This window comes from Lampris incognitus, chromosome 2 (assembly GCF_029633865.1).
Source record: "Lampris incognitus isolate fLamInc1 chromosome 2, fLamInc1.hap2, whole genome shotgun sequence".
Lineage (NCBI taxonomy): Eukaryota > Metazoa > Chordata > Actinopteri > Lampriformes > Lampridae > Lampris > Lampris incognitus.
In genome coordinates this window covers 140,957,797-140,971,432 of record NC_079212.1, presented here as the reverse complement: position 1 = coordinate 140,971,432, position 13,636 = coordinate 140,957,797, and the positions used below count along the sequence as shown (strand labels likewise).

Genomic DNA, 13,636 nt, shown 5'->3' with positions numbered 1-13,636 from the left:
TGTGATTGCCAACTGCTGTAATCTATCCATCCATCCGTTATCCACACCGCTTATCCTGCTCTCAGAGTCACGGGGATGCTGGAGCCTATCCCAGCAATCATTGGGCGGCTTGTGGGGAGACACCCTGGCCAGGCCGCCAGGCCATCACGGGGTCTAAATCACAGTATCATCTGCATATATCAACCTTAATTACAATTTTGGACAACTTCTGGAAAACAATGCCTCATCAATGTTATGAGTGGTTGAGTTTCTCTGAATTTTTGCCTCAGCCATATATTTTCAACTCTTTTAGCGACTTTAGTTTTGTGCTTTTGAAATCAGTATTATTGGAAATATTCACTTGCATTCTTTCAGCTTTGCAGAAAGATTGCAGTATGTGTAGACATGAAAATGAATGCAGCTAACTGAAGACAGCAAACAGCAGTATACCACATTTCACTGTAGTGCTGGGTGATATGGAAATATTTGTATCATGGTAATCATGGGGGATTCTACCTGATACATGATGGATTATGATTCCAACTGAAGTTCGTCACATTGAACTGTTTGGTGAAGTATAATATCAAACCAAAACTAGATTGAAGTAATACTCCCAGAAATATAGGTAATAGATTCTTGTTATCGGGACGTCCGGGTGGTGTCTCGGTCTATTCCGTTGGCTACTAACACGGGGATCGCAGGTTCGAATCCCCTTATTACCTCCAGCTTGGTTGGGCATCCCTTCAGACACAATTGGCCGTGTCTGCGGGTGGGAAGCCGGGGTGGGCATGTGTCCTGGTCGCTGCACTAGCGCCTCCTCTGGTTAGTCGGGGCGCCTGTTCAGGGGGCGAGGGAGAACTGGGGGGAATAGCGTGATCCTCCCACGCGCTACGTCCCCCTGGCAAAACTCCTCACTGTCAGGTGAAAAGGAGCAGCTGGCGACTCCACATGTATCGGAGGAGGCATGTGGTAGTCTGCAGCCCTCCCTTGGTCAACGGGGGGGTGGAGCAGTGACCGGGACGGCTCGGAAAAATAGGGTAATTGGCCAAGTACTACTGGGGAGAAAAGGGGGAGGGAATTCTTGTTATCATTAGTTTAGAGGACAAAATTATATCCAAATTTCATCCCAATACAACACCATTAAAAGCAGTTAAGTGACACAATGCTGGATAATTTCTCAGCCTTTCTTCACCAGTATGAGGTTAGTTTTACCCCCTTTGGCACAGTGATGTAGAGGTTGTGGGGGGGGGGTACACAGCTGTGGCGTCTACTCTCAGATAACAGCGATCCCGATCCCCTCGAGCGCCGATGTGGAGTCTATGAGGCTAGTCCATCGACATTGTGTTTGACTTGTCGGACATGGGTGATTGTCAGGGAACATTCCTTTTTGCCCCGCTCTGCCATGTGTCTAGCATATTATCTATTATTGGTTGGCTCATACAGCAGGGCGCACTTTACAGGTCCCTGTAGACACCGTCATACTGAGGACATGTCGGCATGCTGTATGTCATAACCACCGCTTCCTGTCACTCAGGATCCACGCTACATGCACTTTCAATGGGAATTTAACGCTCATCGGTGGAGACGGTGAAGTCGGGTCATGTTGTGATGGAGGTTGTCATGTGTTATACTGCTTCAATTCAATTTAGGCCTCCGTCTCCGGTTATCGTCCGGTTGACTCATCATCTGTGTGCAGGTTTTACCCCTCGAGTGTGCGATCGGTGTTTTTTGTTCTCTCGTTCGTTTGCGATTTGCCCGCACGTCTCCTCTGTTGCGTGATGCAGAGGGGCAGTGCAGGGAAGTGTGTTTGCACGTGTATGTGTTTGTGCAGCCTAGATTCTCCTCCAGCACCGTGTGTATTTATAGAACAGCCCCCTCAAATCTAAACCGTGGCTAACTCGGCTGCAAAAAGCACACACGGACTATACTTCCCGATCCTGGTTTTCTCCGGAAAGCGGTGCAGAGAGTCTCCAGAGCAGAATTCTCCAGCCGGGAAGGTGAAGCTTGGACGCTGTGGCATCTCTTTGGAGTTTGTCTTTTATTTTTCCCAAACTACCACGTGACGGCTTTGATTCTATAATGCTGCTCATCCATCATTTCAAGGCTCAGCATTTTTGGTTTTTACCGATTTTCACCGAAAAATACCTAGATTTTTAAACTGATTTTCACCCGGAATTTATTTTTCCACGGATCCAAAAGTTGTTCCTGTTCGTGTGAGGTTATGTAACAGTGTCCTCTTGTCGCGAAATTCGGCATGCTGGATGGCTTTGAAAAATAAAATCCGAAAACGCTGAGCCTTGTTTGTAGTTTACCATTTTACACCTAGCATTCTACACCTACCATCCTACACCGTTAAATTAATCATCCAGGCGTCCGGGTGGCATGGCGGTCTATTCCATTGCCTACCAACATGGGGACCGGCGGTTCGAATCCCCCCGTGTTACCTCCGGCTTGGTTGGGCGTCCCTACAGACACAATTGTCCATGTCTGCGGGTGGGAAGCCGGATGTGGGTATGTGTCCTGGTCACTGCACTAGCACCTCCTCTGGTCAGTTTGGGCGCCTGTTTGGGGGGGGGGGACCGGGGGAAATAGCGTGATCCTCCCACGCGCTACGTCCCCCCGGTGAAACTCCTCACTGTCAGGTGAAAAGAAGAGGCTGGTGACTCCACGTGTATTGGAGGAGGCATGTGGCCGCCCTCCCTGGAGGAAGAGGTGGAGCAGAGATCGGACGGCTCGGGAGAGCGGGGTAATTGGCTGGATACAATTGGGGAGAAAAAGGGAAGAAAATCCAAAATAAAACATTTTTTCTTTTTTCATTCTGTACATTTTAAAGAAGTTCGTGCAACATTATTTCAAGCGGTAATATCTGTGAACAGGGTTCTCCTGCCATCGTATCTAACTCAGTTCTTCGCACCCGGGTCGGCGGAGGTGTACCGCTTGCTCTTCTCCCTTCCAGCGTATCTCTATCCAACACGCACACAAGCCACAAACACACATCTCCCATCAGCCTCACAAGGCTCACTGCAGAGCCCTGCGGCGATGGTCTTGAGTGTAATGGGAGTGGGAGAAGCCCCCCCCCCCGCTCCTCAGCTCCTTACGTAAGACATAACCACCCGTCCCTCAAGGGGCTGTCACCACCACACCGTGTTAGCCTGTGTGTGTGTGTGTGAGATTTGGGAGTGATCCCCACCCTGGTGGAGATACGCAGGACTGCCAGGCTGAAGGTTGGATGATGAAGAATGATATACAGTGTAAGAGCACCGCGCCATGTTTTATTCATGTTTGGGCGCAGCTGTGCTCATGCATGGATTATCGTTGACAGAGCAGTATTTGTGGGCTCCTCCGTCATAGCGCCGCATACATGCATCCCTCCTCCTCCACAGTTATTCTCCTCCTCCACAGTTATTCTCCCCTGATGGAACATTTTGACACAACTTCAATGAGACGTCAGAAGAGTTGTGTTTTTGTTTGGGGCATTGCTGGTTCGAATCCCCGTGTTACCCCTGGCTTGCTCGGGCATCCCTACAGACACAATTGGCCGTGTCTGTGGGTTGGAAACTGAATGTAGTTATATTTCCCAGTCGCTGCATTAGTGCCTCCTCTGGTCAATCGGGGCACCTGTGGGGGGGGGTAGCGTGTAGTGTGATCCTCCCACGTGCTACGTCCCCCTGGTGAAACTCCTCACTGTCAAGTGAAAAGAAGCGGCTGGCGACTCCACATGTATCGGAGGAAGTGTGTAGTAGTCTGCAGCCCTCCCCGGATCGGCAGAGGGGGTGGAGCAGAGACCGGGATGACTCGGAAGAGTGGGGTAATTGGCTGGGTACAGCTGGGGAGAAAAATGGGGAAAATCCACAAAAAAAAGAAGGGTCATGTTTTCAGTGTTGATGAAAACGCACAATGTTAAAGAACTGTAAGTAAACTTGAGTCATGCAGCCATCACTGAGTTTAAGATGGAGTGAGAGAGAGAGAGAGAGAGAGAGAGAGAGAGAGAGAGAGAGAGAGAGAGAGAGAGAGAGAGAGAGAGAGAGAGAGAGATCCTCAGGATGGCGTTCAGCTCGGAGTGTGGAGCGTGCATGTATTTTTAGCCCAGATAATGAATGCAGGCTCTAACCAGGTTTAATACTGGAGATGGACATGTGACTGTTGTTTGACCGTTTACTTCCTGGGCCTGATTCTCTCGGCGGCGTGAGGGTGAAGGGTGCTCTGCCCTCTGTCTCCGCTGATTTAAATACCAAGGACACCCCCCCCCTTTGCCCTCTCATTATCTCCTCATCACCATTGTTTCCTCCATCTTCCTCTCTCTTCATCCTTGACTTTCTCATTAACCCCCCCAATTGTCCCCCCTCTCACTTTGTCCCTTTTTCTATCTTACTCCCCCCCCCCCTCATCTTTCATCCTTACCCATCATCCTCTCTCCACATCTTTGTACTATAAAATTGTATCTTGACCTCTGTTAGATCTCTCTCTCGTTCGCTCTCTCTCTCTCCCTCTCTCCAATTTATTTGCATAAAGTCTAAAAAGTAAGAATAACCTCCATCCACCTTTTATCTGACACTTACTACAGTGTAAAGTCCATGGGGATTAAGAGTGACAAAATGGCACCCCCCCCTCTCCAAAATGGACATTTACTGTGTCATTGTTTGGGAATTCATGAAGTCGCGCTTGACAAAACCACAGCGTGTTCACATAATGAGGCATGCTAATGAAGCATCGCTCTCGGGGCAGGGTAAGACCTCCATCCCTGTCAAAACCAATTTCTTCTCGGCATCGAGGTAATCTGAAGGCCACGGCGGAGTTTGGCTGTAGCTTTGGGACCAAAAAAAAAAAACCCAACAACCTTTGAGTCCTTGGCGGTCAGAGTCTGGGGGTACATCAGCTGTCCCCCGGCTTGTTGAATATTGAAATTAGTCTCTAAGGGTGATGTCGCTCAGCCCAGTTAAATCAAAACACACTGTCGGTGGGGGCGTCTGGGTAGCGTGGCGGTCTAATTGGCCATGTCGGCGGGTACAGGAAGCCGGATGTGGGTATGTGTCCTGGTTGTTGCACTAGCGCCTCCTCTGGTCGGTCGGGGCACCTGTTCAGTAGGGAGGAGGGACTAGGGGTAAAAGCTGGATCCTCCCATGCGCTACCTCCCCCTGGCAAAACTCCTCACTGTCAGGTGAAAAGAAGCGGCTGGTGACTCCACATGTATCGGAGGAAGCATGTGGTAGTCTGCAACTCTCCCCGGATCGGCAGGGGGGGGTGGGGGGGGGGGCAGCGACCGGGACGGCTTGGAAGAGTGGGTTAATTGGCTGGGTACAATTGGGGAGAACGTTTTGAAAATAAAGATAATTATATGCCCAAAACTCCTCACACTGTCAGTCGCCCATAATCAGGCAGAATTTCATCAGGGGACACATGGGTCACGCAATTTTCCCGGGACTCGCTCTTGCTTCGACCGCCTTGGAAAAGAACAGCCCCCCCCCCCATGTCTGATCTGTGAACTCTCGGCTGCGGTGCCTCATATGGCCCAGACAGATGGCCATGCAACATAATCTGGCGTTTTTACATTTGGCATGCCTGGGGGCCATTGGGCTCGTTGGTACACGCGGTGAAACTGCACAGAGGGCACTGAATTTAGGAATGTAGGTCCTGAATTTAGGTTTCGAGACATGAAGTTGGCAAGCTGGAGTGTGATACATCTACAGCATGGATCTCTTTACACGACCCCTCAAATTGCCACAGTTTGAGATCACCTGCACCTCCTGAAAGTGGGGCAATAAAATAGGCCACAGGCTCTGGGTCAGTGGGAAAAATTGATGCGGCACACGATGCTGTTGCAGTACAGCAGAACACTGATCCCGTACCAGTCTTCCAATCAGGCGCTGACCCAGACGTGAGGTCATCAGGTTATCTGGCCAATGGCTGAACACACAACCAAGACTGGAGATAAAAAAACTAGAATCACATTTGATTCCTGATCTGATATTTTAAAAAAGAGTGTAAAGAAGCTCAGGCATCATGTCAAGTTAACAGGGGGTGGAGAGATCCAACATAGACAGCAGCTGAATCATGACGGTTGTTAGTGCCGCCATGCAACGTGATGCCACAAGAGTCGCGTGAGATAAAAATGGGACAGGGTTTTGGTAAAGTGGCCAAACGGGGGTGACAGAGAAAATCTCATCGGGTGGCCATGTCACTACTGGCACGAGTCAAAACACGACACCTAGAGACATGCAACCACCCCGGAGGCTGGAAACTTACCCAAATTCTGTGCAAACTGAAGCCGTTTTTCTACTGGTGACCAAAGGAAGAGTTTCAAAAGTCAACAGCTTTGGACAGACGCTGTTGCGCTAGTGCCAAATGAACCCAAGACCCTGTTTTAAAAAATATGTTTTACTCTTACACGTTAAATGTTGTTGGAGGATATTTGATAGTGAATAGTGCAGCTATTTTCATATACCGTTCTCCCAATCAGGTATGAAGACTATAAGATATATCAAAAATATTCAAATAACTGTTAATTCTCTCTCCTAAAATACTACTACGACTACTACTACTACTACTACTACTTTCGGCTGCTCCCGTTAGGGGTCGCCACAGCAGACCATCCGTTTCCATTTCTTCCTGTCTTCTGCATCTTCATCTGTCACAACAGCCACCTGCATGTCCTCCCTCGCCACATCCATAAACCTCCTCTTTGGCCTTCTTCTTTCCCTCTTCCGTGGCAGCTCCATATTCAGCATCCTTCTCCCAACATACCCAGCATCTCTCCTCCACACATGTCCAAACCATCTCAGTCTCGTCTCTCTTGCTTTGTCTCCAAACCATCCAACCTGTAGTTGTCTCTCTGATATACTCATTCCTAATCCTGTCCTTCTTCGTCACTCCCAATGAAAATCTTAGCATCTTCAACTCTGCCACCTCCAGCTCCACCTCCTGTCTTTTCATCAGTGCTGCTGTCTCCAAACCATATAACATAGCTGGTCTCAGAACCATCTTGTAAACCTTCCCTTTAACTCTTGCTGGTACCCATTCATTCATCATCAGCCACATCTCCGGGGTCGGGTCATGGTGGCAGCAAGCTAAGTAGGGCACTCCAGACGTACCTCTCCCCAGCAACGCCCTCCAGTTCCTCCTGGAGGATCCCAAGGCGTTCCCAGGCCAGATTGGACATGGAGTCCCTCCAGCGAGGTCTGGGTCTGCCCCACGGTCTCCATTGAGTTGGCTGTGCCCGGAAAACCTCCAAAGGAAGGCACCCAGGAGGCATTCTAATCAGATGCCCGGACCACCTCAACTGTCTCTTTTCGATGAGAATGAGCAGCGACTCTACTCCAAGCTCCCTCCGGATGTCCGAGCTCCTCACCCTATCTCTAAGGCTGAGCCGAGACACCCTACGTAGGAAACTCATTTCAGCCATTTGTCTCCGCGATCTCACCCTTTCGGTCACTACCCAAAGCTCATGACCATAGGTAAGGGTTGGAACGAAGCTGTTACCCTTTTGTCACAAATCATCCCTGGCACTCTTCTCCACCCACTCCACCCTGCCTCCAATCTCCTCTTCACTTCTCTTCCGCACTCCCCATTAGTTTGGACAGTTGACCCCAAGTGTTTAAACTCATCCACCTTCATCACCTCTAATCCTTTCATCCTCACTATTCCAGTGTCCACCCTCTCATTCAGGCATATGTATTCCATATTCTCTCTCCGAAAGTACATTATGTATTTTGACCACACTAGTCTGTATCAAACCCTGGAGTGGCCTCTTTCAAGCCATGGCCTTACCATACAGCTGTGTGACGACTCAATGGGCTTTAAAGTACCTCTGCGTGGCTGCTGGCCCCCATCAGATAAAACACTTAAACAATTACTGTCTTATCTGTTGTGATAGGAGAGGGGCTCGCGGCCTCATTACGACCAGATTACGGAGAGGAATAGAGCCCAGTCGCACTCACTCTCGCCTCTGATAGCTTTCCCGCCGGGCCCTCAGGTGACACTAACCACGTTTCACTTTTCAGAGACAGACACAACAACAGCTGGCCCTTATTGGCGTTCCTCCATGTGTCTGTATGTTGCACCCCATTTTCAATTATGTCCCCCCTCCATCCATCTCCGATTCTTTCTTACTGCATGGTTTATATTACTACTACTCATGCTGCTACTCACGCTACCCGCTGAGCAATTTTACGCCGATTAAACATCTGAAAGACGTCTAAGTGGTATGCACCGTCTAAGCTAAGAAGGGCTGAATTTGGTTGAAAAGAGTAAGCTTGGTAGATGTCTCAATCTCTTCACTGGAGAGCGACATTTCCACTGCTATAATGAAAGCAATTAAAACGTATTCTGCTGTAATATATGGACTTGTGTTGTGTATCTTCGTAAAGTTGTTGGGGTGATACATGATAATTAAACAGTTTGGTCTGAAAGTGTGCTACATTTAGGTGGATGTGTTCTGAGTTTGGTGAGTGCTAACACATAGCCGCCATTTTTTTGGGGTGGGGATTTTTCCCCCTTTTTCTCCCAGTTGTACTTGGCCAATTACCCTATTTTTCCGAGTCGTCCCGGTCGCTGCTGCACCCCCTCCGCCGATCCGGGGAGGGCTGCAGACCACCACATGCCTCCTCCGATAAATGTGGAGTCGCCAGCCGCTTCTTTTCACCTGACAGTGAGGAGTTTCACCAGGGGAACATAGCGCATGGGAGGATCACGCTATTCTCCCCACTCCCCCTCCCACTGACCGGAGGAGGCGCTAGTGCAGCGACCAGGACACATACCCACATCCGGCTCCCCACCCACAGACAGCCAATTGTATCCATAAGGACGCCCGACCAAGCCGGAGGTAACAAGGGAATTCGAACCGGCGATCCCCGACAGCTGCCATTTTGAAACTGAATCAAGAGCTTGGTGGGTACTTTCACTGCTCATGCCTCCCTCCATTTCATTGGCTGTCACTAATTCGCCATGACCTAATCACTCCACCAGTACCCTGTGTCCACATCTATGACTGCAAAACGACAGGTGTCGTCTGCCAGAATCTGTCAGTGGACCTTGTGGGCGAATCTGTGCTTAAATCCAAATTTACTTGCCTAACTCTGATCGGGCGGTCATTTTCTTATGTTGCTTAGCTTTGTATGCTAAAAACACAGCTTTCCAACCAGCCAGCTTGCTAGGTACTTAAACATCTTTGGGTTTTTATTTGATGTTTTCGTTGCAGTATTTTTCCATCTGACGTCTTTTTCAGCGTAGATGTTGCGACCTGGAATCAGGAAGTATTCCAAACTAGTGAAGTCAGAGAATATTTATGCACATGTTCATAGGTTTACATTTTTATACATTTGGTTGTATTCATCTGCTTTTATAGTACCGGTATAGAGACTGCGTTTGTGTTTGTAAAGGAGAAGGCTCTTGTAGGTCAGAGGAAACAGGGAAGGAAGCTGTGGATAGATGGCGAGAAAAAAAAACTGCATGGCGAAGTCATGTACTGCGCTGCGTCCTGAATTTTGTCAATGCAAAAACAGGAAAAACAGTTTGTACTGGGGAGGAAAGTAAAGTTGCGGAGGGCGTCCGGGTAGTGTAGTGGTCTATTCCATCGCCTACCAACACGGGGATCGCTGGATCAACTCCCCTGTTGCCTCCGGCTTGGTCGGGCATCCCTACAGACACAATTGGCCGTGTCTGTGGATGGAAAGCCGGATGTGAGTATGTGTCCTGGTCGCTGCACTAGCGCCTCCTCTGGTCGGTCGCGGTGCCTGTTTGGCGGGGAGGGGGATATGGGGGAGGGGGGATAACGTGATCCTCCCACGCACTACGTCCCCCCTGGTGAAACTCCTCACTGTCAGGTGAAAAGAAGCGAATGGCGACTCCACATGTATCGGAAGGAGGCATTTGGTAGTCTGCAGCCCTCCCCTCCCCGGATCAGCAGAGGGGGTGGAGTAGCGACCCGGACAGCTTGGAAGAGTGGGGCAATTGGCTGGATTCAATTGGGGAGAAAGGGGGGGGGGGGTGTCCAAAAATAAATAAATAAATAAACTCCCTGCAGCTCCATGGTCCCTCCTCACTCATTTCGATGTCATGTGCGAGTTTGTCCTGCCGCTGACCCATGACCATTTTCCTGGCGGGCAAACGTCCACTGCTGACTAGCTAACAGGGCTTTAGCCCACATAAATGTATTTCTCTCACAATGAGGTCAACGCCAACACTTGAATCACCCCGACGTCTGATCCTGTTATGCAATTTGTTGTCGTAGACCAAGTTGTGTGTCAGATTGCAGGCTCATAATCATGTAATCATTATGATCAACGAGTGCCTCTGCAAAGAGAAGTTCACCAAAGGTAGACAAGGAAACACTGGAAAAGGTAAAACACTGTATGAAACTGTAATCGAACGGAGAAGAGGCGCCGTGGAAATAAAACGGTGTGTGTTCAAAGCGGGTACTGACAACGCTCGCACCTCCTCTTCACCCTCATTCACTTCTTCTCTGTCGGGTTTCATGTTCACACTATGTGGAAGGACAGGGTTGGAATCATAATAGCTTTTGAAAGAAAGATGGAGTCCTTATGTTGTCCATGTAGTACTGTCTCTCTCTCACACACACACACACACACACACACACACACTCAGTCTTTGTCAGATTTTATTTTTCTAGTCCATCCTTCCACTTCCTGCCTGCGTCTCTCCCTCTTTTTCTCTTTCTCTCTGGGGGCCGTGAAGGCTAAGCTGTGGGTGTCGCAGGCATCCGGTGGTTTCCATTGTTGCATGCCCTTATACTTCCTCGGATCTTTTTCCATCGGCTCGATGGTGGAGTTACAGTCATGCAGTCAGGCTGCCTCGCTCGGTGGGAGACGTGGCCTGCCATTGGCTGTCTGAATGCCTAAATGTGCGCTGACAGCTGTTGACGAGCCCCGTGGCTTTTTCCGGTTGTTTGCTTGTTTGTCTTTGTTGTCTTTGAATCCGAATGTGTTGCGGTGCCATTGTTGTCCCTACACAACCCCTCCCCAAGGTGTTTTGGAGTTATCTATCGCAACTCTGAAACCATTATAACGAGCTGAATTTTAATGACAGAAAATAGCTTTAGTACAGGAAGAGATATCTGCTAAAATGCAGAAATTGAAATCTAGAGATGGGGGGCAAGTGAGAGAGGGGGGGGCGAGTGAGAGAGGGGGGGCGAGTGAGAGGGGGGGTGAGTGAGCGAGAGGGGCGAGTGAGAGAGGGGGGGCGAGTGAGAGATGGGGGGCGAGTGAGAGAGAGGGGGGACGAGTGAGAGGGGCGAGTGAGAGAGAGGAGAGGCGAATGAGAGATAGGGGAGGCGAGTGAGAGGGGGTGAGTGAGAGAGAGAGATGAGAGCGCTGAGAGAGAGAGAGGGGGACAAGTGAAAGAGAGAGGGGTGGCGGGTGAGAGAGAGACGGGGGAACGAGTGAGAGGAGGCGAGTGAGAGAGAGACGGGGGAGTGTGAGTGAAAGAGAGGGGGGACGAGTGAGGGGGGGCGAGTGAATGAGTGAGTGAGAGAGAGAGAGAGAGAGAGAGAGAGAGAGAGAGAGAGAGAGAGAGAGAGAGAGAGAGAGAGAGAGAGAGAGAGAGAGAGAGAGACACCTCCTTGACCTGATAAATGTCCACATTGGATTGAACCGTCGTTTGCCTAATAAAGGTAACTGAAGAGGCGTTTAAGTGTGAAAGAGGGACTTTATATGTGCAGTCAGTACTTTTCTGTTCATGACTAAACCAAGCCCCAGCACCTTCCCCCGTTGAATTAATAACTCTCTTCTCTTCAAGAAAGACGGCTAAATTTTAGCAAAGTTTTGGAAAGTGACAGCTACTCTCACAAAATGATTTATAGCATAGCAGGAAATAACACCCGGCAATTTAAGCACAATAACCGAAGTTGAGAAAAACCTACGTCCAAGGAAATGGAACCGACTAAACGAACAAAACCCTCTTCACGGGCGTCCGGATAGCGTAGCGGTCTATTCTGTTGCCTACCAACACGGGGCTCGCTGGTTCAAATCCCCGTGTTACCTCCGGCTTGGTCGGGCATCCCTACAGACACAATTGGCCGTGTCTGCGGGTGGGAAGCGGGGTGTGGGTATGTGTCCTGGTCGTTTCAATAGCGCCTCCTCCGGTCGGTTTGGGCGCCTGTTCGGGGGGGAGGGGGAACCGGGGGGAATAGCGTGATCCTCCCACGCGCTACATCCCCCCCGGCGAAACTCCTCACTGTCAGGTGAAAAGAAGAGGCTGGTGACTCCACCTGTATTGGAGGAGGCATGTGGTAGCCCTCCCCGGAGGAAGAGATGGAGCAGAGACCGGACGGCTCGGGAGAGCGGGTAATTTTACGGTTACAACTGGAGAGGAAAGGGGGGGGTGCCCTAAATAAATAAATAAATATATCCTCTTCACGCTAAAACCAATGAAGAATGACTTTTTGGGTCGATAAAATTTTAGATAGACCACCATGCGGGAATCAGTTCTTTACATGTATCTCTGCTCATATGTAGTTTTAACACAAGATTTTTTTTTCTCTTAACATCTGTCCGTAAGTAATATCTGGGGGGAAAACACACGTTAACTTGTTTCCCCTCTCTCTCTCTCTCTCTCTCTCTCTCTCTCTCTCTCTCTCTCTCTCTCTCTGTCCTCTCCTCTCTGCAGACCATGCTGACTGCCATCTCGATGAGTGCCATTGCCACCAATGGAGTTGTACCAGGTGGGTGAGCAGATGCTTGCACCTCGCAGACTTCCCCGTTTCAGTTGGCCTGCTTCTTTCTACAGTTTTTCCCTCTCACCAATGGCCTTCGGCGTGTTGTGCCAAAAACACCGCAGTAGCGCACAGCAGCCGTTGCAGACATTGACCAGGATGCCGTAGGATGGTTTAGCCTACATGCAAACACCCGCCTTCAACAACCCTGATTTGCTCTGGATAAGAGCGTTTGCATGGTGTCTCAAATCTTTACCGTATGTGTGTGTTTGTGTGCGTGTGTGTGTGTGTTTGCACATGCCCAATGACATTATATAAGCTATATTCACGTGATGATGATGTGTAGTAAACACAGCCTGTGTTTCTCCACGTGATCTTTATATAGCACGGATGAAAAATATTTAACGGGGGGTGAAGGATGGCGTTTATACCAGCTCTGGCTCTGATACAAACACCATTAAGTATTGTTTAGTTTTGATTCGTTTATTCTTTAGCCCATGCAACCATAATACATAGAGATGAAGCGATCAAAAAACCTACAGAAACAGAAACTAAGGGATTAAATGTTAACTCATGCAGATATGGAAAGATACTCAAACACACACTTATCAGGTGTCCAGGTAGCGTAGTGGTCTATTCCGTTGCCTGCCAACACAGGGATCGCCAGTTCGAATCCCCGTGTTACCTCCGGCTTGGTCGGGCGTCCCTACAGACACAATTGGCTGTGTCTGTGGGTGGGAAGCCGGATGTGGGTATGTGTCCTGGTCGCTGCACTAGCGCCTCCTCTGGTTGGCTGCCTGTTTGGGGGGGAAGGGGGAACTGGGGGGAATAACGTGATCCTCCCACGCACTACGTCCCCCTGGTGAAACTCCTCACTGTCAGGTGAAAAGGAGCGGCTGGCGACGCCACATGTATCGGAGGAGGCATGTGGTAGTCTGCAGCCCTCCCCGGATCAGCAGAGGGGGTTGGGCAGCGACCGGGGCGGCTCAGAAG

The 13,636-nt window shown here is 49.7% G+C and overlaps 1 protein-coding gene across 2 annotated transcripts in view; it reads left to right on the top strand.

Annotated features, from left to right (window-relative positions):
- slc12a5a (solute carrier family 12 member 5a) overlaps positions 1–13,636 on the top strand; it is a 310,680-nt gene that overhangs the window by 258,535 nt on the left and 38,509 nt on the right. For both annotated transcript variants that reach the window (XM_056272751.1, XM_056272750.1), the window contains one exon: positions 12,598–12,652. In XM_056272751.1, the coding sequence (XP_056128726.1) occupies positions 12,598–12,652 (55 nt within the window). The remainder of the gene's footprint in view (positions 1–12,597; positions 12,653–13,636) is intronic.